This window comes from Pan paniscus, chromosome 5 (assembly GCF_029289425.2).
Source record: "Pan paniscus chromosome 5, NHGRI_mPanPan1-v2.0_pri, whole genome shotgun sequence".
Taxonomy (NCBI): domain Eukaryota; kingdom Metazoa; phylum Chordata; class Mammalia; order Primates; family Hominidae; genus Pan; species Pan paniscus.
The window spans coordinates 177,981,406-178,006,069 of NC_073254.2; the positions used below are offsets into that span (position 1 = coordinate 177,981,406).

The 24,664-nt window shown below is 40.9% G+C and overlaps 1 protein-coding gene across 6 annotated transcripts in view; it reads left to right on the forward strand.

Moving 5' to 3' along the window:
• Positions 1–24,664, forward strand: part of SNX9 (sorting nexin 9) — a 218,391-nt gene that overhangs the window by 141,260 nt on the left and 52,467 nt on the right. For 5 of the 6 annotated variants that reach the window (XM_063605047.1, XM_063605045.1, XM_034963143.3 and 2 more), the window contains 3 exons: positions 355–441; positions 5,717–5,791; positions 7,676–7,801. In XM_063605047.1, the coding sequence (XP_063461117.1) occupies positions 364–441; positions 5,717–5,791; positions 7,676–7,801 (279 nt within the window). In that variant the 5' untranslated portion in view covers positions 355–363. Of the gene's footprint in view, positions 1–354; positions 442–5,716; positions 5,792–7,675; positions 7,802–21,221; positions 21,312–24,664 lie in introns of all 6 variants that reach the window. The other variant, XM_034963142.3, reaches the window with a different exon arrangement.

Sequence of the window (24,664 nt, forward strand, 5' to 3'; positions counted from 1 at the left end):
TCCTCCTGCTATTTAGTCTCCCAAGTAGCAGGGATTGCAGGTGTGAGCTGCTGCACTCAACCAAAATAGGTATATTTCGAGTAACTTTTTTAGGGCTGATCTCTAAATGCAATGTGGGCAGCTGCCAGAAACCTTCCCTGCCTCCGGAACAGAACAGGGCTATCACCGTTGGTGTTATTCTTCCTCAGAGTAGAGCAGATGAGTCATTTTGGTAATGTCTTCCTTTCTTCCAAAACAGCCACAGCCACTATCATGTTTGTACCAGCATGCTTAGAAAGTGAACTGTACACCTTTTGTGTTTTTACTACTCTGTTTGTGTTTGTAACATCCTCTTTTCCTCTCCACTCCTGATAGGCTCGGGTTATGTATGATTTTGCTGCTGAACCTGGAAATAATGAACTGACGGTTAATGAAGGAGAAATCATCACAATCACAAATCCGGTAAGAAAACTGTACATTCGAGTCTGATTGTCCCATGTGGACTTATTTTTAACAAATCCGGTAAGAGAACTGTACATGCGAGTCTGATTGTCCCATGTGGACTTATTTTTAAGATTTTATTTTTTTGTAAGTTAATCATTCAAACCCACATGATTTTTTTCCTGTTGCTTATGAAATATTGATGGTGAAGTAAGAAGCTGTTATATAAATACAGGAAAAAAGTTCCCTAAAGACAGTTATGTATGTAATTGAGTTTATTATGTCTGCTTATTTTGTATCTTCTTCGATATGTTTATCTTACAATTTTTTTAATTACTTACAACCTTTTAGGTACCCCATAGTTGTCCTGGAACATGGTTCAGTGTGTTTACCCCTACCACGATAATACTGTATCTCTAGAATAAGTAAAAGATGATGGTGATTTTCCTAAATGTCTTAACTGATTGATCCTATCATCATTTTTCTAAGCTCTTTTCCTAAATCAGATTAGGTTGCCAGAAAGCAATATACTTAGACCAGCTCCAGTGGAGTTAGCTCAGCTCCCAGTGGAGTTCTCTTTGCTGAATTACAAGTTATTGCCTCAGCTTTTATTCAAACAAGAAGCAACTCTATGTATAAAAAGCATTTCTGCATCTTTACCAAACCCTGTTTGAAATTGTGTACATATACATACACACATGCATCTTCAGGTACACTCATATGTATACATATGTACACATACATACACTCATCTTCAGATGTGTGTCTCTGCTTATATAACTGGGTTTATTATGCCCTCCCAGAGAAGCATCTATGTGATCTCTTATCTCAGGTTCTTTCTCCTGGAGATTGGGTACATTTTGTTTCATGAAGTCAAATCTTTATAGACTGTTGGATTTCTGTTATGGTCTGTGTTGTCAGGAAGCTTAGAGGCAAACATAATATTCATTTGTGTCCAATCTTCTTTGCCCAAGATTCTGTTACAGTTTTTTCCATTATTTCTGTGTGATACTTGTCTCATTACGTTTAATTGTCCTTTTTACATGTAACTTTATTGTAACTGTTCTTAAAATATGTAGCAAAATTATGAGATGAACATCATTTGAAATAATGTAACAAAAATTGTATCAATTAATAGTATTTCATTGCAGGCTCATATAGATGGAGAAGGAACAAAAGCAGATAGGGAGAATTTGTCTTTGTAAACTGAGTAAAACTTGAACCCATCGTTACCTGCTTTCTTCACCTGGCTGATTTCGTGACACTGCCCTGTGCATGCCTGTCCTTGGTCCACGCCTCCGCCTCTGGGCCCCACACTGCAACGTGTCTCTTCTGTGTCCTCTCCCTCGTGACCGTCACTCATACTTAATGTGTGTGCAGTCTTGGGAGAGGTACCCTGGAGATACAAAGACAGGAAACCTGGCCCTCGCCCTGTGCTCCTTGTTTTCCAGAGAGGTCTGCATGCCAGTGTTTCTTACTGAATGTTTCCAGAAGGGAACTTGTTGTGTCTGTGCTGTAGAACACGTTGGATCCCACACACCTCTCCCTGGCCTCGCTGGCTGTCCTCTTGTGTCCCTCCCCTCTCTGCCTCACGAGTGTTGGGGTTCCCACGTCATTCCACCTTCAGCCCATTTCCTTACACTATGCGGTCTCAGATTTTTGTATTGCCATCTCTGTGGTGATGACTTTAAACCTGTATCTGCAGCTTCCCCCTGTGGCTCCAGCCTCAGAGGAGGCCAGACACCTTCACCTAGTTTTTTCACAAGCACTTCACACTGATCACGTCCAGACTCAGCTCATCACCCATGCGATGCTCAGCCTACTCCTACTTCTCTGTATTTCTCTGTATTTCTGTTGCGGCTCCTTTCCATTCAGTGAACCAAGGCCCCCAAAGCTAAGTCACTTAAAGCCATTGGTTTCTCTCCCTAGAGTTTTACTCCGTCCAGCCTCTTCTCTCCACCCTGCGCTTCCTGCCAGCGCCCTGAGCTAAGCTCTCATCCTCTTGCCTGGACCATGCACCTTCCTCACTGGCCTTCCCTCAAGCCCAGGGTCTGTCTAAACGGCCAGTGTGGCCAGGTCACTCCTCGCTGGCAGCATTTTCTGTCAGCTGTAGGTCTGTGAGACACCCCACCATGGGCCCCATCAGACCTCGCCAGCCTTTCCCTGTGCACGTGCACAGGCACACACACATGCACCCATGTACGTACTCTCACGCACTCTCTCACATTATGCATACCCCCACACACACTCGCACACACCCTTATGCGTGCACATGCACACACATGCGCACACACCCTCGCACCCTCATACACCTCTCATGCTCTCATACACTTTACATACTCTTTCACGTGCGCACTTTTACACACACACACGTACCTTCTCACTCTCACCTCTCATGCACACCCACAGTCGCATGCTCACACACATAGGCAGCACTCACACGTGTGAGCACGCACACACACCCTCTTCACTCTCACTTGCCCTCACCCGCACTCATGCTGTCACACATACACCTGCACTCACACATGTGAGCACACACACCCCTCACTCACCTGCTCTCATGCACACCCACACTCATGCTCTCACACATACACATATGCACTCACACATGCAAGCACACACACCCCCTCAGACACTCTCACCTGCTCTCTCACATCCCCATGCTCATGCTCTCACATATGCACTCACGTGTGAGCACGCACACACACCTACTCTCTCACCTGCGCTCACTCACACTCATGCTCTCACACAGATGCAGCACTCACCCGTGTGAGTGCACGTACCCCTCAGACACTGTCACCTACTCTCACACACGCACACTCACATGCTGTCACACAGATGCAGCACTCACCCGTGCAAGCACATACACCCTGCAGATAGTCTCACCTGCTCTCACACATACATGCACTCACCTGTGCAAGCACGCACACCCCTCAGACACTCTCACCTGCTCTCATACATATATGCACTCACCCGTGCAAGCACACACATCCCTCACTCTCACCTGCCCTCACACATACCCACACTCTCCTGCTCTCACACAGATGCAGCACTCACCCGTGCAAGCACACACACACCCCTCAGACACACTCACCTGCTGTCATGCACACGCACACTCGCATGCTCACACAGAGCTCCTGTGGAAGGAGAGAGTGAGAACTGTGGCAGTGCCAAGATCGAGGAGGGAGAATGAGGAACGGCAGAAGTGATGGTAGTTTTTGAATAGTGAGCATATTTAGAAAACGTACTTTATATGTCTTGGATTGAAAAAAGAATCGGCCAGGTGCAGTGGCTTACACTTGTAATCCCAGCACTTTTGGAGGCCGAGGCGGGTGGATCGCTTTGAGCTCAGCAGTTCAAGACCAGCCTTAGTAACATGGCAAAACCTCATCTCTACAAAAAATACAAAAATTTAGCCGGGTGTGGTAGTGCGTGCCTGTAATCCCAGCTACTTGGGAGACTGAGGTGGGAGGGTCACTTGAGCCCAGGAGTTCCAGGCTGCAGTGAGCCAAGATGGCGCCACTGCATGTCAGCTTGGGAGACAAAATGAGACAGTGTCTCAAAAAAAAGAAAATCACTGGGTAGAAAAAGATTATGTAGTAATTTTGTATAATATGCTAGGTGTGCATGTTCTCATTCATAGGTGGGAATTGAACAATGAGAACACTTGGACACAGGGCGGGGAACGTCGCACACCAGGGCCTGTCGTCGGGTGGGAGGAGGGGGGAGGGATAGCATTAGGAGCAATACCTAATGTAAATGACAAGTTAATGGGTGCAGCACACCAACATGGCACATGTATACCTATGTAACAAACCTGCACGTTGTGCACATGTACCCTAGAACTTAAAGTATAATAATAATTTTTAAAAATTTTAAAAAATGCTAGATGTGTATAAGTTAAATAGATTCAGTTTTAATCATAGCAGAGATTAAAGATTCTTCAGTCTTACCTTTTTTTTTTTTTCTATTTTGCAGACAGGCTCTCACCCTGTCACCCAGGCTGGAGTGAGGTGGTGTGATCTTGGCTCACTGTAACCTCTGCCTTCTGGGTTTAAGCAATTCTCATGCCCCAGCCTCCCGAGTAGCTGGGATTACAGGTGTGAGCCACTGTACCCAGCCTCATCTAATTTCTTTATTGAAGTATTTAATTTTTCTTGGTAAAATAGCAACTTGTCCTCAAGTTGCTATTGTGGTCAGAAAGTGACAAAAGTTGTGGCTTAAAGTGATTTTTTAAGAGAATGTGATTATTCAGATTCAGATTATTAACTAATTAGGGCATTATTTTAAAACTGTAAAAACTCTTACTATGTTAAGATGAGAAAGTGGGACCTGCCACTTAACATTGTTAATAATTAATAATATTAATATCAACATTATTAGTTTAATATTTAGATTAAGTTTCTTCCAAGGATAGCAACTTCTATTCTGAATAAAAGTTACAATTTTTCCTTTGATCATAGATTGAAATGGCAATACTGGGATATAGAGTTCTACTTTATTACTTAGTTTATTAATATTATTTATCCAGAAGAACTGAGGAACCATGGATCAGTTCACTTTTTCTGCATAACAATCCTAAAACTTACTAGTTTAACCCAGTAACCATTTGTTCCTGCTTAGGAACCTACAAGTCAGCTTGATGGTTCTCCTGAGCTGCACTGCGTGTGTCTGCAATCACTGGACCCTGCTGGGGACTGACTGGTCTAAGGTAGCCTCACTCATGAGTCTGCCAGTTCTCTGGGTTGGCTGGCTTTGAATGGGGCAACAGGGAGACTGGGTCTCTGTCATCATCTAGCAACCCACATTAATTCGTATAGCGACTTGGGTGCCAGAAGAGTCAGCTGAAGTGTGCAGAAGCCCTTGAGGCAAGGTTCTGGATTCCCTGGAGGATTTCCACTTGATTCTGTTGACCAGCGAGGTGGCAGAGGGCAGATTCCAGGCCTGGGATGCGCATCCCACCGCTTCACATTCAGAGCTGCAAGCCGCTTTTATCATCTGCCACAGACCAGTACACAGACAAGACGAGGGTCATCTAATCATCAGCTGTTTTCAATCTTTGATCACTTATTATTGAAGTTTGATTTTTCTTGTTTTTAGGTTACATCATTTTCTGAAGTAAAGAGAAGGCTTAAGAATTTAAGATTTTGAACGGTGTTCTGTAGGAATGAAAAGCTTAATGTTAATTGCTTTTTTTATGTATAACAATTCCTCCACACAAAATTTCTCCAGGAAATCTCAACTGTAATCTTTTTTTTTTTTTTTTTTTTTTTTTTTTTTTTTGGTGACTTATTAGGATGTAGGTGGAGGATGGCTGGAAGGAAGAAACATCAAAGGAGAACGAGGGCTGGTTCCCACAGACTACGTTGAAGTAAGAGCTTCCTGTCATTCATTCATTAGAGCTCATCTTTGTCAGGCATCTTTTTATGAATTATCAACTTACAGGAAGTCAGCAACTTTTTGCAAAACAAAATTTCCATTGTAAATATAATAAATGTTAACTATATAAAATATGGAAACTACATTGAAATAGAACTAAGAAAAATATTACCTGTAGACCCAAGCTTCAAAGAATGACTACAAATATTTAGGTTAAGTATCTTCCAGGGATAGCAACTTTTAATTGGTCTGAATAAAAGTTAGTATTTTTCCTTTGCTAATATTATCTATATTATAAATATATAAATATATTATAAATTGTATAAATTCAATAAGATATATGAAATTATATATCAATATATCTGTTAATATATACATTTAAAATATATATTTATATTTTTATAAGCAAAATATATAAATTTTATACAATGTATTATAAATTATATAAATTATAAATATAGATATATATTTATAATATGACACATATAACGTATTTTTCCTTTGCTGATATTGCTGCCGTCTATAATATTGTTTATTGTACAATAGACTCACAGTTTAAATAGATTTTTTTAAGTGCATATCTCAGTTCCTTCTCCCATTCCCATAGACAGAGGGGTGTCTTGGGGGAGCTGCTGTGGGGATCTCCTGGGTAGAGCTGTTAGGATGGGTACCCAGGAGAGCAACACAGCAGCCTGGGCTGGTCCTGCCTGGGACACCCCCAAGCTGAGCCAACCACCTGGCGCCCCCTGCTGGTTGTCTTTCGGTCCCTCCAAACCGAGCATGTGAAGGTTCTTGGTAAGCTTGTCTTTCATGTTGGGTGACAGAAAGAAGCGAAGGTTTCCTGATGCCCTGTGAGTACAACTGGAGCTAGATCAAGAATAAAGGTACCTTTGGTTCACCTCCAGGAGAAAAGAATTCCCCCCAGAGGATGTTTACCTGGGACCTGTCTGCAGAGTGAGATCTAAGGCCGTCCTTCTGTTGTTGATAGACAGTGAGAGTGGGGAGTCATGACCCCTCAGAGAATCCGATGCAATCTCTAGGCTTTCCCTCAGAAACGTGTGCCCATGCACACACCACAGCCTTTTCCATACAACTGCAACCCCCTATTCACAGGCCCCTGGCCTCACTCCGTAGGTCTTATGTTGAAGTCTTGTTTTACTTGTATGCACTTTGCATCCAGGAGCCCACAAATTGACAAGATTGAGAAAAATCTGAGAATTTAAGTTGATATTGGCAGTAATTGGATTTTCTAGGATTCTGCTTATATAAAGGAATAGTGATTACAGATATTCTTGGGTTTGCTTACCTTTAAGAATATAAAACCCCCTCTATTAGAAATAGATCCTGCAGGCAGAAAATCAGTAACGACGTGGTTGAACTCAGCACCATCAATAAATTGATGTCCACTTAGGGACGTCTATAGACTGCTTCATCAAACCACAGCAGCATACACATTCTTTTCAAGCTTACATGGAACATTCTCCAAGACAGACCACATATTCTGAGCCATAAAACATACCTCAACATGTTTGAAAGAAATCATACAGTGTCTGCCCTGAGACCACAATGGAATCACACTAGAAATCAAAACAGAAAGATAGATGGAAAATCTGTAAATACTTAGAGATTGAACAATCCACTTCTAAATAATGCATGGATCAAAGAAGAAATCTCGAGAAATTAAAAAATAGTTTGAACTAAATAAAAATGAAAATACAACCCATCAAAATATGAGTATGCGGCAAAAGCAGTGCTTACAGAGAAATTTGTAGCATTGAAGAATATAAACCCTTTTTGACAATTCTTGCTTGCCCTCAAAGACTCCCTGAAGTGACCGTAATCCATGAAAATAATTGCGGCTCTTTCTCCTATTCAGATTTTACCCAGTGATGGAAAAGATCAATTTTCTTGTGGAAATTCAGTGGCTGACCAAGCCTTCCTTGATTCTCTCTCAGCCAGCACAGCTCAGGCCAGTTCGTCGGCTGCCAGCAATAATCACCAGGTACGTCTCACTTCCTCCTTCTGGATGTGGCTGGCTTTACGGAAAACAGAGCATATTTGTGAAGGCTTGTGATGCATTATAGCTATTGCCATTCCCCAAAAGCATAAACAGAGTCGCTTTTAGGTTGTTCTGTGGCATTTCTGTTGGGTACTAACAAAGAACTCACCTGTTAAGCCTGATAATGACTGTTTGCAAAATTTATTATAAGAGAAAAGGCAGGGTATTAATTGAGGGTTGCTTTTAGAAGTCTGTCATGATATGAACACAGACCCCAGAAACTGCAAATACCCTCTTAGATAAAGGCATGGAAAGAAGAGGAAGAAGAGGAGGCTCTTGTTGTTGAGGAGGTCAGTGTCAGAGCCTCGGCCTGGATCAGGAAATAGATGCCCTGGCCCTGGCATGTTGCTTACACTCTCAGAGCTAGAGGCCCTCATCCTGCGAGTAGAAGCAGTGCCTGTGAAAGTCTACCAGATCCAGGCACTCAGCACTTGGTACTCTTATTGTATTGCTTCCAGGAAACTTAGAATAGTGGGATAACTTGAGAAGAATACAAGGAAATTTTACATTAATTTTAATTAAAATTTGACTAGTTTAGGTGAATTTGTCTAGTTCATTTATTGCTAAATGATGACACAGAGTAAGTGACAAGAAGAAAATTGAGAAGACAGATATCAAAATATTGTTGCTGCTGGGCACAGTAGCTCACGCCTGTAATCCCAGCACTTTGGGAGGCCAAGGCAGGTGGATTGCTTGAGTGCTGGAGTTCGAGACAAGCCTGGGCAACACGGTGAAACCCCATCTCCACACGTTAAAAAAAAAGTTAAAAAAAAGAATTAAAATATTGTTGACTGCTTACATCTTTAGAAATGAATGGGCTTTAGGAGATGTTATTTCTTGATTTTTTTTTAAACTACATAAAAGGTTTTAAATTCTATCAGGCCTGATAATCATATCACTTACAAGTATTTGCTTATAAAATATCTGTTTATTAGCCAGGCACAGTGGCTCACGCCTGTAATCCCACCAGCACTTTGGGAGGCCGAGGCGGGCGGATCACCTGAGTTCAGGAGTTTGAGACCATCCTGGCCAACATGGTGAAACCCCATCTCTACTAAAAATACAAAAATTAGCTAGGTGTGGTGGCAGGCACCTGTAATCCAAGCTGCTCGGGGGGCTGAAGCAGGAGAATGACTTGAACTGGGAGGCGGCCACTGCAGTAAGCCGAGATCGTGCCACTGTACTCCAGCCTGGGCAAGTGAGACTCCGTCTCAAAAGAAAAAGAATATCTGTCAATTGACCTTCCAAGTGAGTTTATATAAGTTTATCACCGTATACTAACTGCAGGTTTTATACATTTCAAAACAGCTTTTTGTAGACATTCTGAATTACAAATTAGACTCAGATATTTAAAATTTGCAGGCAAGGTGATTGATCACTGTAATTGAAGAATACTCTTCTGTATTTTATTATTCTATACTACTTGAGAACATTGGCCAGGTAAGGGTTACTCACTGTGAAACGTGAATAGTAGTTATACCTCACTGGAAGTTTTCCCAGGGGTTCTCAACCTGAGCCTCATTGCCGTTTGAGGCCCCGCGCCCTTTCCTAGTGGGGCGGGCCCATCCTGGGCACTGCAGGATGTTGAGCAGCCTTCCTAGCTTCTACCTACCAGGTGCCAGTCACATGCACGCCACCTCAGTTGTGACAACCAAAAATGTCTCCAGATATAGCCAAGTGTTGCCTAGGAGCAAAGCCAAGCCAGTTGAGATTCGCTGAGTTATACAGAAGCACCCATGAAATGGGTTTGCATTAATAAAGGACAAGATTTTAATAAAAGAATTGTAATGAGGTAATGAGATCATAGAATAAGTGAGGCAAACAAGAAATAGAAATATTTATCTTATTTTAATTCTAGGGACTGACCAGCTATTATCTCAAGATAGGTGGAAGCAGTTTAGCTAATGAAAAGAAATTAAAACTCAGATTTAAGTCATGTTCTGTTAGGAAATATATTCCTTGGTATTTACTTGTAGTTGAATATAAACTGGTATAAGTCTAAAATTTGTTTCGTTTAGGTTATTTAGAAGGTAATAAAAGAAAAAAAAGCGGGGGGGGGGGACATCTAGTCTAACATTGAATCTAATCAGATCCTTTGAAAGCAAATAAAAATGAACTGAAACTAGAATTAACAAAATGCAGAAAGCATAGCCGTCATTAATTTGAGCAATTGAATTTAATGTAAATCAAGTAAAAATATTTTAACTGCTATCTCTGCCCTCTGTTATCTGGGATATGAGAACGATTTAAGTAGGCCAAAATTTGGGTACATTTTGTAAATACCATGAAAGATGTCACGAGTAGGAAACCAGATGACCATTATTAATTGGTAGCTTTTTAAACATTTTCCTATCAGGTTTGCCCATTGCTTTCATTTTCTGAATGCGGGTAGGAAGATGCGTGCTCTGAGGTGAGCTGCTTGGGAGGCTCTGATTGCCTGTGCTCTCTCCCAGGGTCGGTTTTGTTTTGAGAGCGGGAACCGCAGAGAAGCTGGGCCTCTCTCCTGTCCATCAGGCCCATGGACACATCCCCTCTCAGACATGCATCTCTTCAGCTTGGCACACTGTGCCAACTTCTGAGCCAGTGTCTCTTTACTCATCTTAGCATCAGTAAGTTTAAATTTGACTCTCCTCCCACACAAGCAAGTTGAAGCCCCATATTCAGTTGGTTATCCAACTTCCTGAGTGTCGTATTTTTCTTTAAGTATATCTTTTTAAAGATCTCTTTGAATAACTTATTTCGAGCCTGCTACTCTTTCCTTGACTTTGTATTCTTTATCTGTGCTGCATTTCAGAGTAACTAGTTCATTAATGTATAACCTACTATGTAAGATAGCACTTTCTTTTGGTTTTTCTTAAAACTCCTAATTTCAGGTTGCTTGGGGGACCCTTTGGTTCTAGATTCTTACTGAGTAGTCTCTCAGGTAAGCAGAGTTGCTGGTGTCAAGGCAGTGTTGCTGCATCCAGGACCCTGGCCCACTGTGATTGCTTTCCTCTTTTGGTGGTGAGAAAATGCTTTATCAGCTAAAACGCAGTTCAGCTTGGCGCAGTTTAGACTAGAATTGTCAGTGTGAAAGGAATATGATGAGTTGTTCTTTAAATGGACTGAAACAGTTTGATTTGGAAAATTATAAAGCTGTTTATTAAACTACTTGGAGAAAATAGTAGACAGCATTTTTTTTATGATCTTGGAATATGGAAGCCCACCTTTTTTTTTTTTTTTTTTGAGACGGAGTCTCGCTCAGTCGCTCAGGCTGGAGTGCAGTGGCGTGATCTCAGCTCACTGCAACCTCTGCCTCCTCCTGGGTTCAAATGATTCTCCTGCGTCAATCTCCTGAGTAGCTGGGACTACAGGTGCCCGCCACTATGCCCAGGTAATTTTTGTATTTTTGGTAGAGATGGGGTTTCACCATATTGGCCAGGCTGGTCTCAAACTCCTGACCTTGTGATCCACCCACTTCAGCCTCCCAATTGCATCCGGCCTATGGAAGCCCTTTCTGAGACTGACAGGACAAAGTCTAGTGGCCATTAAGGATATAATTGATACCTTTAAGTAAACAAGTAATATTAAATTAGCAAAAATACTTCTGACTTATGACGGATACAGGCTAATTCCATTCATGTACATACACTCTTGCTAATCTGTAAGAAAAAGATGAAGAATTCAGAAAAAATAGGTAAAGTGTATAAACAGGCTGTTCTTTGGGGGGGAAGGTACTAATAGTTAATATACTTGGGAAAATGCTCATTTTAAGATTCTTCTATCAAACTAGCAGAGAATGAAAACAGTTTAAAAGCTAGTGTCATACAGGTGTGGTCAGACAGGCAATGTCATACAAAGCGAGGGAAAGGATAAAGTGATGAAGCTTTTCAGGGCTGGTTCGGTAATGTATATGAGTATTTACAATGCATATCTCTAAGGCCCAGCGGTTCTGAGTTCCTCCTGCAGATCTGCTCGCAGAACGCAGGTTTCTGGGCAAGAACGTTTCCTACGGCATTGTTTGTAACAGCAGAAAACCGGAATGTAAATGTCTGTCAGCAGGGGACTGATCAGATGAACTATAGGCAGCCACACAGTGGAAAGCTGAGCTTCCCTTAGGGAGAGTGAGGGTAGATTTAGATGTACAGATAGAGGTATGATTTTTTTAAAAGGCACCTCAGTATGGGTAATGTTATCTTTCTTGTGTTTCAGTGCACACACATACACACACACCATAGATGCAAAGTGTGTAGAAAATGTATCGAAGGATACCCAGGAACTGAATCAAACTCTCTTCATTTTCTTATTCAAATACAGATTTTATATTACCCAGATGAGGACAACCATTTTATTACCTTTGAAAAGAAAGCATAGTTTTTAGTGGTTAATATTAGTTTCATTATTAGTTACTTATCGGTTATTTCACAGTTTCAAGAGTATTTCACGTTAGTGGCTGAACCACTAGAATGAATGGACCAGCTGATGGGAATGAATCTCAGTTGTTAAAAATCTCTACTCCTGTGTGTGCTAGTCTTGTTTTTCATCAGTTATTGTTGTTTAGATTACATCACTGCTGTGATTCTGAAAAGGTTTCAGTATAGATCTTAAACTCTCAGATTACTGCTTCTTTAGAGTACTTACTTTTGAGAAATTAATAGAAAGTTTTTGTTTGTACCTTTCTAAAGAATGAGAACAATGAGGTTTAAATGTTACTTAAAAGTTCTGTAAACCTAGATGTCTTATCTGAAGGTTTTCTACTTGAGAGGTTTGTTTTCTGTCTCCTTCAAATACTAGAAAGATGTGTATACTTGGAATAAAGCTGCTTTTGTTTTGCTGAGAGCCCTTCTGGCCTCTGTCACATGCTCTCCCTGGCATCTCTCTGTTTTTCTGTTTCACACCCCGCCAGTCCCCAGGTGAGTGGTGTGGTGGGAAGCATGTAAGCTTTGCTGTTAGATCCAGGCTTGCCAGTGCGGCTCCACTGTGTAAGAATTGTGGCTTTGGCATAAGACCTGCCTCCTGAACCTCCTGAATAGTCAGTGGATTAGGCCACCAATATAAAGTAGTGCCGGACACATGGAAGATATTTCATAAATATTTTCCTTCTTTTCCCACTTCTTCCCTCCTTTAAAAGGGGGTCTTCAATCCACTTACCCTTTTGTGTTCCAGCCTCTCTCACTATTCTACCCTCTCTAATCGTGTAGATTCCCTTATAAAGTGTCTCTCTAATCTTGAATTTTCTCTTTGATTTGCCCAATTTCTAGCTTTTTGTTGAACAGTTCTATCAGCATGTCTCCTTTGTATCTGAAATTCATCTTCAACCGAATCACTTATTTCCCCACAAAACTAGTTTCTCTTCCTGACTTTCCTGTTTCTGTTTCTCTGAAATGTTACTTCTTTCTGTGCCCTCTTTTTATTCTGCTTTAAAACCCTAACCGAGTGCCATCGTGAGCCACAGTTATTGAGAGGCGTGCTCTGCATCCTTGAGATGTGGAAAGAGGGAACTGATTGAGATCCATTGTTCTAACAGATTTCCTGTCTTTTCTCTCCTCCTTAAGAGGCAACCTAGCTTGGTGTCAAGGCAGTGAGTTTAGGAGCCAGACTGTCTAGGTTTTAATCCCAGATCTCACACATCCTATGTGAATCAGGGTAAGCTGCTTAGCATCTCTGTGCCTCATCTGTAAAACCTCATGGGATTTTTGGAAAAAGTAAATGAAAAAAGAGTTCTAAAGTATTTAGAAGAGTACATGGTACTTAGTAGTGGTTTAATAATTGTTAATTATAGTTATCTCATATACCACTGCTTCTAAAACAAGACGTTAAGGACAGGCACACTTCATTTATTGCCCTTTGCTTTATTGCACTTGACAGATAATGCATTATTTACAGATTGAAAGTTTTTGGCACCCCCTGCATTGAGCAAGTCTATGGGCGCCATTTTGTCAACAGCATGTACTCACTTGGTGTCTCTGTTTCACGTTTTGTTAATTCTTGCAATGTTTCATACTTTTTCATTATTATTATATCTGTTTTGATGATTCATGATGAGTGATCTTTGATGTTACTATTGTAATTGTTTTGAGGCACCACAAAGGCGAGCTTAATTGACATGTTTTATGTGTTCCGCCTGTTCCACCCACCAGCCATACCCTCGTCTTTCTCCCTCTCCTTGGACCTCCCTATTCTCTGAGACACAACCGTATTTCAGTTAACCAATTATTAACCCTGCAGTGGCCTCTAAGTGTTTCAGTGAAAGGAAGAGTCGCATTTCTCTCACTTTAAATCAAGAGCTAGAAATTATTAAGCTTAGTGAGGAAGGCTTGTCAAAAGCTGAAGCAGGCCAAAAGCCAGGTCCTCTTGAGCCAAACACTTAGCCAAGTTGTGACTGCAAAGGAAAAGTTCTTGAAGGAAATTAAAAGTAGTAGTCCAGTGAACACTTGAATGATAAGAAAGTGAAATAGCCTTATTGCTGATAAGGAGAAGGTTTGAGTGGTCTGGGTAGAAGATCAAACCGGCCACAACATTCCCTTAAGCCAAAGCCTAATGCAGAGCAAGGTCTTAACTATCTTCAATTCTGTGAAGGCTGAGAGAGGTGAGGAAGCTGCAGAAGAAAAGTTTGAAGCTAGCAGAAGTTGGTTCATGAGGCTTAAGGAAAGAAGCTGTCTTCATAATATAAAAGTGCACGGTGAAGCAGCAGGTGCTGCTGTGGAAGCTGCAATACATTATCCAGAAGATCTAGCAAAGATTATTGATGATGGTGCTGCACTAAACAGATTTTCAGAGCAGATGAAACAGCCTTCTATTATTGGAAGAAGATGCCATCTAGGACTTGCACAGCTGGAGAGGGGAAGCCAGGGCCTGCTTCAAAGTTTCAAAGAACAGGCTGACTCTCTTTAAGGGGCTAATGCGGCTGGTAACTTTATGTTGAAACCGGTGCTCATTTACCATTCTGAAAATCCTAAGGGTCCTTAGAATTATGCGGAATCTACTCTGCCTGTCTTCTGTAAATTGAATAGCCAAGCCTGGGTGACAGCACATCTGTTTGCAATATGATTTACTGAATATTTCAAGCCCACTGTTGAGACCAACTGCTGAGAAAAAAAGATTTCTTTCAAAATATTACTGCTCATTGACAATGCCCCTGGTCACCTAAGAGCGCTGATGGAGATGTACATGAAGATTGATGTTTTCATGCCTGCTAACACAGCACTTATTCTACAGCCCGTGGATCGAGGAGTAATTTTGACTTCTAAGTCCTATAAGAAATACATTTCGCAAGGCTATGGCTGCCATAAATAGTGATTCCTCTGATGGATCTGGGCAAAGTACATTGAAAACCTTCTGAAAAGGATTCATCGTTCTGGATGCCATGAAGAACATTCATGATTCATGGAAGAAGGTCAAAATGTCAACATTAACAGGAGTTTGGAAGAAGTAGATTCCAACCCTCATAGAAGATGTTCATGAAGGAAGTAACTGCAGATGTGGTAGAAATAGTAAGAGAACTAGAATTAGAAGTGGAGCCTGAAGATGTGACTGAATTTCTTCAACCTCATGATAAAACTTAAACAGATGAGGAGTTGCTTCTTATGGATGAGCAAAGAAAGTGGTTTCCTGAGATGGAATCTATTCGTGGTGAGGATGCTATGAACATTGTTGAAATGACAACAAATGATTTAGAATATTCCATAAACTTAGTAGATAAAATAGCAGCAGGATTTGAGAGAATTGATTCCAGTTTTGAAAGAAGTTCTACTGTGGGCAAAATGCTATCAAACAGCATCACATGCTACAGAGAAATCTTTCATGAAAGGAAGAGTCAATTGACATGGCGGACTTCATTGTCTTGTTTTAAGAGGTTGCCACAGCCACCCCAACCTTCAGCAACCACCACCCTGATCAGTCAGCAGTCATGAACATCAAAACAAGACCCCCCCGCCACCCCAGCAAAAAGGGTGCAGCTTGACTAGTGGAAGGCTCAGATGATAGCGATTTTTAGCAATAAAGTATTTTTAATTAAGATGTATTTTTTATACATAATGCTCTCGCACACTTATACAGTATAGTGTAAACATAACTGTTATGTACACTGGGGGACCAAAAAAGTCCACATGACTCACTTTAACGTGATGGACTGGAACCAAACCCTCAGCATTGCTGACGTATGCTTTTATGTCATCTCCTTGTTTAAGAAACTTCAGAGGCTCCTCTATTGCCTTCTGGAATAATCATTTTCTACATGTCAGCAGGGCTATCCCAGGAGAAGGTCTTTGTGTATCAGAGTTAGGCAAGCAGACGCTGAACAGTTCATGGTAGGGAAACTGTAGAAGAAATTCATCTGAATTTGAGGTTGAAGTACTTTTCCAAGCTCAGTTCTATTTCTGTGATGCCTCAGTGTGGCTACCCATCATCACCTTATCTTTAAGTTATGTATTTGTCTCCAGGCAAACTGATGATTCTCCAAATATGTCCCATGCTGTCTCACCTTTTATTTGTACCTTTGGCTTGCTCTTCTGAGAATAACAGAGTGACTCCTTCCATCTTTCAGAAGCCCATCTCTTCAGGTTCAGCTCAAATACCATGTCTTCTATAAAACCTTTTGTTTTCTGTTTTACTTCTCTGGATTCCCTTAGCACAATTTGTGACTCTTATACAAATTATATTGCTTATTTGTAAATTGTTAAGCTTGATAAGCAAAGAATTTATCTTTTTTTCTATTCCCAGTGACCTATAAGAGACTTTGTACCATAATACTCTGTTCTTGTTTGAATAATTTTTTTTTCAGTTATAAATACATCAAAAGGTACTTTACAATGTAAGGTATTAAAAGACTTACAGATTTCCTGAATCCCTGCCTTGGAGAAGTTTGTGTTCTTAACACCGACCACAGGCCTAGGAGCTGTCCATCACTGGCCTGTTATTCTCCCATCTGACGGGCTACCCAATCAAAAATGGGAAGATTCTCTTACAGAAAATTCTCTGACATTGTTATTTTTTTAAAACAGTTTGGATATTAAACAAATGCTTGAAGTTAAGTGGTATTTAAGGATATAACATTTTTCTCTACAGAGATTTTCCATGTAATTATATTTGTTACAAAGGAATTTTTATTGGTTATAGGATGAGGAAGGCAATGGTAATTTTATGTTGGAACTACATTTTGCTTTCTTAGTTCTCAAAAGTCTATTTTTAGGCCATTTTAGGCCTTTTTTGGTAGTCCATTTAAAAATAAATTGATAAAAGAAACCTTCACAAAGGTTCAGTATTAGATGTGCTTATACCTTCATTAACTCACATAAGTCTTATAATGCCTTAGACATCTCATAATTGCTTATTGAGACTTTCTCTTTACAGAACTTTATTGAAAAGGTTCTTTCCATCTCTTCACTCTCACTCACACCCCCCCCGTATGAATTCTTTTTAGTTGGTAATAGGGCTTTTTAAGGAAGATCATATACCAGTGTTAGAGGATTTATGGACATTTGCCTTCAGAACTGCATGAGGCTGCCATTACTAACCTTGTGTGCTTTTTCACAGATCCCTGACATCTATGAGACAGCTTTGTTCATCTCAGGAACCTTTCAAAAATACATGCTGGTGAAGTTTGTTATATAGGGTGGTTTTTGTTTGTTTTGTCTAACTGGAAACAAACTATTAAAGCAAAGTCTTTTTTTTTAACCTTCAAACTGCAGTGATGAAGGACCAGCCAGCATTGTTATACGTACATCCTGTCATCAGAACAGTGTAAAAGCTTATTTCACATGGACTTCTCTTAGGTCTGTCTGGAAGCAAATTATTTGCTAATTGTAGTGCCATCCTATTCTGTACTCAAAGCTACCTATTTTAGGACTTTGAGCTATCTGAGTAAGTAGACTCTCTAAGCTAATACAAACATTATCCATTTACCTTAAGTAAATTTTTAGTGTTTTAATTATCTTTATTTAAAAAATAAACACCTGAAATTGACATCTGTAGGTTCAGAATATGACTTAACAAAGGATTTGTTAAATAATTTCACCTCTTTTGGTAATTCCCAGTCAGTAATGTTGATATGACTGGCTATAAATAGATTGAGTCTGTTGTGATCTACCTTCATTTTTAGAAGAATGTACAAGTTTTATGTTCCACCAGTGGTTTTCTAACGTCAGTACAGATTCATCTGTAGAATTAGATCATGTCCTTTGAGCCAAAGATCTGTAAAGAACAAAACAGGAAACTTGTCAAATTCTTCCGTATTTTGAGCTAAAGTGGTTAGATTTTTTTATATAAGAGAATATTATAACCTCTTCAGTCCCTTTTGAGGAAAAGAGTTAAATTTTTGTCAGAAATTCTGGTTTAGATGTTCTCTGGTTTAAGAATCAGATATTATTTGCTTTCTATTCCTACTTCCTAACACAGTTGCACGTGGTATAGTCATAAGATGGGTCGTGGCATGATAGGCCAGGTGACATCATCACAGGTGGTGTGGAAGGATGTGACAGGCACAGTGAGGAGTTCCTTATGTGGTGATAGGCGGACCCCTGAATGCCTACAGGGCCCCATCCCAAGATAATAACATAGAAAGTAGTTAGCCTGCGATTGAGAACTCCTCTTAACTGGTGGACTTACCAGATGGGATGATCTGTACTGACCTGTAGTGGACGTTTGGTGTCTGCTGGAAGGAATTAGGTGGCCCATAAGAGCTGCGACCACTCACAGTATGTTTTGAGCTTTCATAGACCCTTTGTACACGTTTGGTAGAAAGCCAAACGGAAAGCAGCTTTAATTAAATATGTTACCATTTTCATTAATTCTTAAACCTAGCCCTCCTTCGAGGCCTGATGTAGTTACGGTGGAGACAGACAGACGTCGTGGTGCCATTGCTCATCTCTGCCACGCCACAGTTGCTGTTCTCATGGTCTGTGCAGTGAGAGCTCTTCCTCTTGGGCCATGTCTTAGCTGCTTACTAGGAAACCAGTGAACTGAGTCAGGTCTAACCATGTCATCCAAACAAGCGCTTGCCCTGCTTACTGCATTTTTTTGTTGTCAGAAGTAGGGGTTTATTTCTTACTGGTCCCAGTTCCCCAAGGATGTCATATGAGGAGCAAGAATACAACATAAAAAAAAAAAATAACAAAACCAGAAACTACTATTTTTGTGGTCAGCAGTTGCTAATTAGCATTATTAATGTCTTTAAAAACAATTAGTAAAGTAACCTTTTATTTTATTGTTACAGAAGCAGTACATATGCATTGTAGAAAATTCAGACTAGCAAAAAGAAAAGTATCCCATTTCCACAATCACTACTCTTTACACTAGGTGTCTTATTTTCTCTCTGTGAACATGGGTATACACACAAACATACAGATATAAATTGTATATAAATGGTAATGGTTTACCACCAGTTGGTAATCCTTGCCAGAATCAGAAATGTTATTCCTTCCACGCTTAGCTGGTTTCATCTAGAAAGCAGCACTTTCCTGTATCAGCTGGAGCTAGTTAATTATGTCGAATTCCAATTTGGAATTCAGGATAGATGGCTAATTCCACCTCTCCTTAATTGCCAGGTTTCAAAGTAAGAAGTAATTTTATAGCTACTACAAATAGTGACCAATGAAGAAAGCATTCCTGTCTTTTTTTCTGACAGTAGCATGGATGTATGGATTTACATTGATTTCATAATGTGTTTTGTTTTTTTTTTCTTTGTGCTTAAAGTTATCACCTTTTGGAAGCCCATTCAAGCTGAGTCTTCTACCTCATTAATATTTGAAACCTCTCTTGCTCTTAAATAGTGCTGTCTTTCATCTCTGTCAGTACTGTATCAGCTTAATCTTTCTCTTCATTATGGGTCATATTTTCCTTGCTTCTTTTCATGTCTGGTAAATTATGATTGGATGTCAGACATTGCAATTTTCACCTTGCTATATGCTGGATATTTTTGCATTCCCATAAACATTTTTGAGCCTTATTCTGGGATGCACCTAAGTTACTTTGAAATAATCTGATTATTTCAGGTTTTATTTTTAAGCCCAGAGCAACATTTAGCTTAGGGATATTTTTGCCCCTTTCCTGAAACAAATCCTTTGTAGTATTGTACCCGATGCCCCGTGAATCATGAAGTTTTCCATCTGGGCTGGTGGGAATAGCCCTGTGTGAGGGGTTGCACTCTTGATTCACTCTTGATTCTTTCGTGTGTGTCTTTCTCTGACCTTGGGTAGACCCCTCACGTGATGGGCTGATCAGTGCAGATCTGCAGTGTCCTCTGCAGTCTCCAGAGCTCTCTCTGTGCGTCTCTGTCTTCCCCAGACTCTGTCTCCTCCCACCACAGAGACCGCCGAGCTTTGTGTGGGTTTTCCATGCCTGCTCCGTGTCCTGGAGAGTCTCTCCACGTAGTGAACGGGCACTTGTGGGCTTACTCTGTCTGTCTCCCGTATCTCAGGATCACTTCTTCACTGTCTGGTGTCCAGTGATTTGAACACGGTTTCCTATATTTCATCATATTTTTCGTTTTCATTGGGAGCATAAACTGGGTCCCTGTTACTCCATCTTTGTTGTCTGCTTTGCGTATTAACTGATTTTCAACTCCAAGTTTATTTTCATCTCTCAGGTGAGAATAATACCACCGCTTATTTCACAGGAGAGTTGCCCCTGAAAAGGATGCTGTCGTCCACTATATAAATGTTTGTAGTACTGACTTCCCTACAGGACAGTTGTGGAACCGGGATTTGAAGCCTGGAAGCTGGGCTCCAGAGTGGTCCTCTTAACACATCTGCTGCAGTTTACCCATCAATTGGCTTCATGGAAGCGCATCAGTCAGTTACCTCTTCTCACAAGATGCTGTATTGTAGGCCAGTTAGACCCTAAGAGCACACACCGGGAGACATTGGCCTTTGCGCCTGTGTTCACAGACCAGCTGGGCTGTTGTGTCATTCACAGCTGCGATTGGTAGGACTCACTGTGGCTCTGTGGTTAGCTTCAAGTTGACCAGGTGGCTTTGCTGATTTTGTCTGGACTCTCTCACATACATGTCTAACGCCTCTGAAAGCAAAAGGTTCAGAATATTAACATTTTTTTTAACTTGGCTATTTCTGTTTTTTCCTCTGGAGTTTGTTTCTCTGGCTGTATGACTTGCATGATACTTAATCCATTCTTTCTGTGCTGCTTATAGTTATTTTTAGGGTTTCATTAATACTGTATCATGATGCCAAACAACAGACTTTAGAAAATATAATGCATTGAAGATAACCCATTGCTACACAGTTGGGGCTTTTTGCATGTAATGTTTGTGAGTGAGTGGCATGCTAGAGTTTTCTGGAGAATTTGGTCCTGCCATGAATGTGCTGGTTTTAGTTAAAAACTTTGACCTGCTTTTTCACTCTTGTTCACTGGGCACCTTTTTTATTTTAAGGTGGATATTTTGGCTCAGATTGGTTGTGTCGAAAGTCTCAGCCAGTCACCACCTTCTTCTCCTTCTCCTTCTCCTTCTTCCATATATAAGGTAAATTTCAAACTTGAACACAAGAGGAAATAAACATTTAATAAACCCTAAAAGTCATCTTTTTTTCCCAAGTGAAGTGATTATGTCAGGTAAAGTATCTTACAGGAGCTCTTCTTGGGGCATGGTGATGTGGGATGTGGAATATGTAGGAACTGGGAAGATCATGAGGATTTACACCGTGGAGGCCTCTTAGAGGAGGCTTGATTACTGAATTCATCCCATGGGCAATGAGATCTAATGAAAGGTCTTTAACTCTGTGGTTGACTGTGAGGAGGAGTGTGGTACCACGGAGAGAGGGAAAAGAAGAGGAGAATGAAGACATTGTCCTGTAAAAATTCAAGAGGAAGGGGAGGTGTAAGGAAAGAAACGAAGAGGCATCTCAGCATTGGAAACCTGAGTGAAGGAGCTGAGGGGATTATTGCATGACCAAATGTCTGCAGTTGAGAGACCAAAGGGGTTGTGGGGATGGAGAACAAAAATGTCAGAGACATCAGGCGCAGTGGCTCACGCCTGTAATCCCAGCACTTTGGGAGGCGGAGGCAGGCGGATTACCTGAGGTCAGGAGTTCGAGACCAGCCTGGCCAACATGGTGAAACCCCATCTCTACTAAAAATACAAAAATTAGCTGGGTGTGGTGGTGCACCCCTGTAATCCTAGCTACTTGGGAGGCTGAGGCAGGAGAATTGCTTAAACCTGGGAGGCAGAGGTTGCAGTGAGCCGAGATCACACCACTGCACTCCAGCCTGGGTGACAGAGCAAGACCCTGTCTCAAAAAAAAAAAAAAAAAAAAGTCAGACACCAAAGGATCCTTCAACCAGATCATTGTAGTCTAGTTTGTTACAGTAAAGCTTAGGTTTTGAAAAAAGTCAAGATCTCAGCATTTAGCAACAGAAAATATTTGTGCCGAAAGTCCCAAGAATTAGGAGTTGCTGTTGTTGACCTTTACAGTAAAAATATTTCTGTCTTCTTTCTCTTTTATGTATCCGAAGGTAACAGAACGTTGGCTGGAATAGAAAATATCTTAAGCCTGTTATCTCTTCAATTAAAAGTCTCTATTAATATGACCTGGCTGTGCAGCTATTTGTAAATATAACTGTCTGATCTTTTCCTGCATAGCATAAGCTAATAGGTATGTTACTTAGATGGGGATTTACTCATAGAAATGCTAGTCTTTATTCTTTTCTTTATATTTTAGATGAGCCCTCACATATTAAGATAACCTCTACTGAATGCATACTGTGGGCTAGATGCTTTGTATGCATTATGTCATTTAATCCTTACAGGAGGATAATGTTATAGCCATTGTATAAGTGTGGGGACTAAGAGAGCTAAGTAAATTACCCAAGGCCACACAGCTAGTGGTAAGTGATAAAGCTGGGATTCAAACCCAGATAGCAGGCTTTGAGCCTAAGTTCTTAACCACTATCCCCATGTGGTATAATGATTACTTGAGTCAATTCCAATAGCTTCCTAAAGGGAGTTGAACTCCACCTAGTGTACCAGGATTCGTCTTGCCCCTTTTTATCCCATATTGTATATTTGTACCATGTGCAGCTTTCCTACACTCACCACACAGCACCACCACGGGTGTGCGTGTCCGTCTCCCCCACCCCTCGTGGCCATTCTCAGTCTGTTCTGTGGTCCAGTGGCTCTGCAGTCAGGTACAAGCCAGTCTACTTTCTGAAGAAATTTAGCTAATGCTGTAAATCCTTTGAGTGAATGTGTTTAAATAAGTCTCCCAATGTCAAGCCTGCATAAATATATTTCTCTATTTGCATTATGAGGAGAGGATAGCTTTTAAATTTAGAACGTTAAACCAGCAAATTGTTAGTATATTGCTCCTGGGCCTAAAGGAGCATTTGATTTAGTTGGGGTGGGAGTTAGGAAGAGAGTCGGTCATAATCATCTACCTGTGGTGATTACATAGATTTAAGTGTGTCCCAGAGACCCAACCAGACATGCTGTAGGAGTGTATTCATTCAACAGATACTTAATTTACAAAGCGTTTACCCAGGGCCCCACGTTCACGGGCAGCAGGAGATGGCAGGTTACCCTGATGGACACAGCCCTTCTCTGTGTCCTTCTAATGGAGCTCAGACGAGAGTGATTGTATATGTCGATTTTGTTTGTTGCCTTTTCCAATGTTTGTTAAAATTTCAAGCATAGAAAAGTTAAACGAATTTCATAGTGAATAATCATATACCCACCTTCTAGATTTTACCATTCCCATTTTACTGCTCTTGCTTTCTCTCATATTTGCCCATCCCTCCATCTCCTGTGCCTGTCTGTATCATCCACTTTCAGAACTCAGACACTGTTATTTTAAGGGTACTCATAGTGTCACATGCTAAAAATTCTTTTTTCTTTCTCTTTTTTTTTTTTTTTTTTTTTGAGACAGAGTCTCACTCTGTCACCCAGGCTGGAGTGTAGTGGTGTGATCTCGGCTCACTGCAACCTCCGCCTTCCAGGTTCAAGCGATTCTCCTGCTTCAGCCTCCCAAGTAGCTGGGATTATAGGCTCCTGCCACCACACCCGGCTTTTTGTATTTTTAATAGAGATGGGGTTTCACCATGTTGGCTAGGCTGGTCTCGAACTCCTGACCTCAAGTGATCCTCCTGCCTCAGCCTCCCAAAATGTTGGGATTACAAGTGTGAGCCGCTGCGCCTGGCCAAAAATCATTTTTTCTGTAGTCACATGCTGAAAACCACTTATTCTGTGATCGACCACAACAAGTTAATTTTTTCAAAAAGACTCAATTTAGTCTTTTTATACATAAGGCAAAGTCTTAGTATACATAGTCTTAGTATACATATGGCAAATCTGATTTCCTCCTTTTGGTGATCATGTCATGAAGGTTAGAGGTCTGACAAAGAGTAAGATATATTTCATAAAAATGATCAAGAACATCACATTTAAAATATTTGAGTCCTTGCCACTTTATGCAAGGCATTTGGAGAATCTTTTGGGGGAAACATTCTCCAGGTAAGACAGAGCTGTCCCCGTGATTCACTGGTGGGACTGACCATCTGATTTGCAAATAATGAAGAAAGTGAAAGGAGGCGGCTGGATGTCAGCCAGCAGGCTGTGGGAAGGCCAGAGCCCTTCTGATGGGGTAGGACTTTGCTAAATTGAGGAAGATGAGGTGTGCAGATAAGAGTACAGTATAGTGTGAGGAACAGCAGAGATGTAGAAAAGTTTGGGGAAATGTGTGAAGTTTGAAGCTTCAGAGTGAAGGTTAGTGGCAGGTAGGGAGAATGGGGAATGCAGCACGAGGCAAAGTTGAGACCTGCGCTGAAGAAACTCCTGATTGAGCCACAGGAAGCTTGGAGGTGACTCTAGGGGCAGTGAGTGCT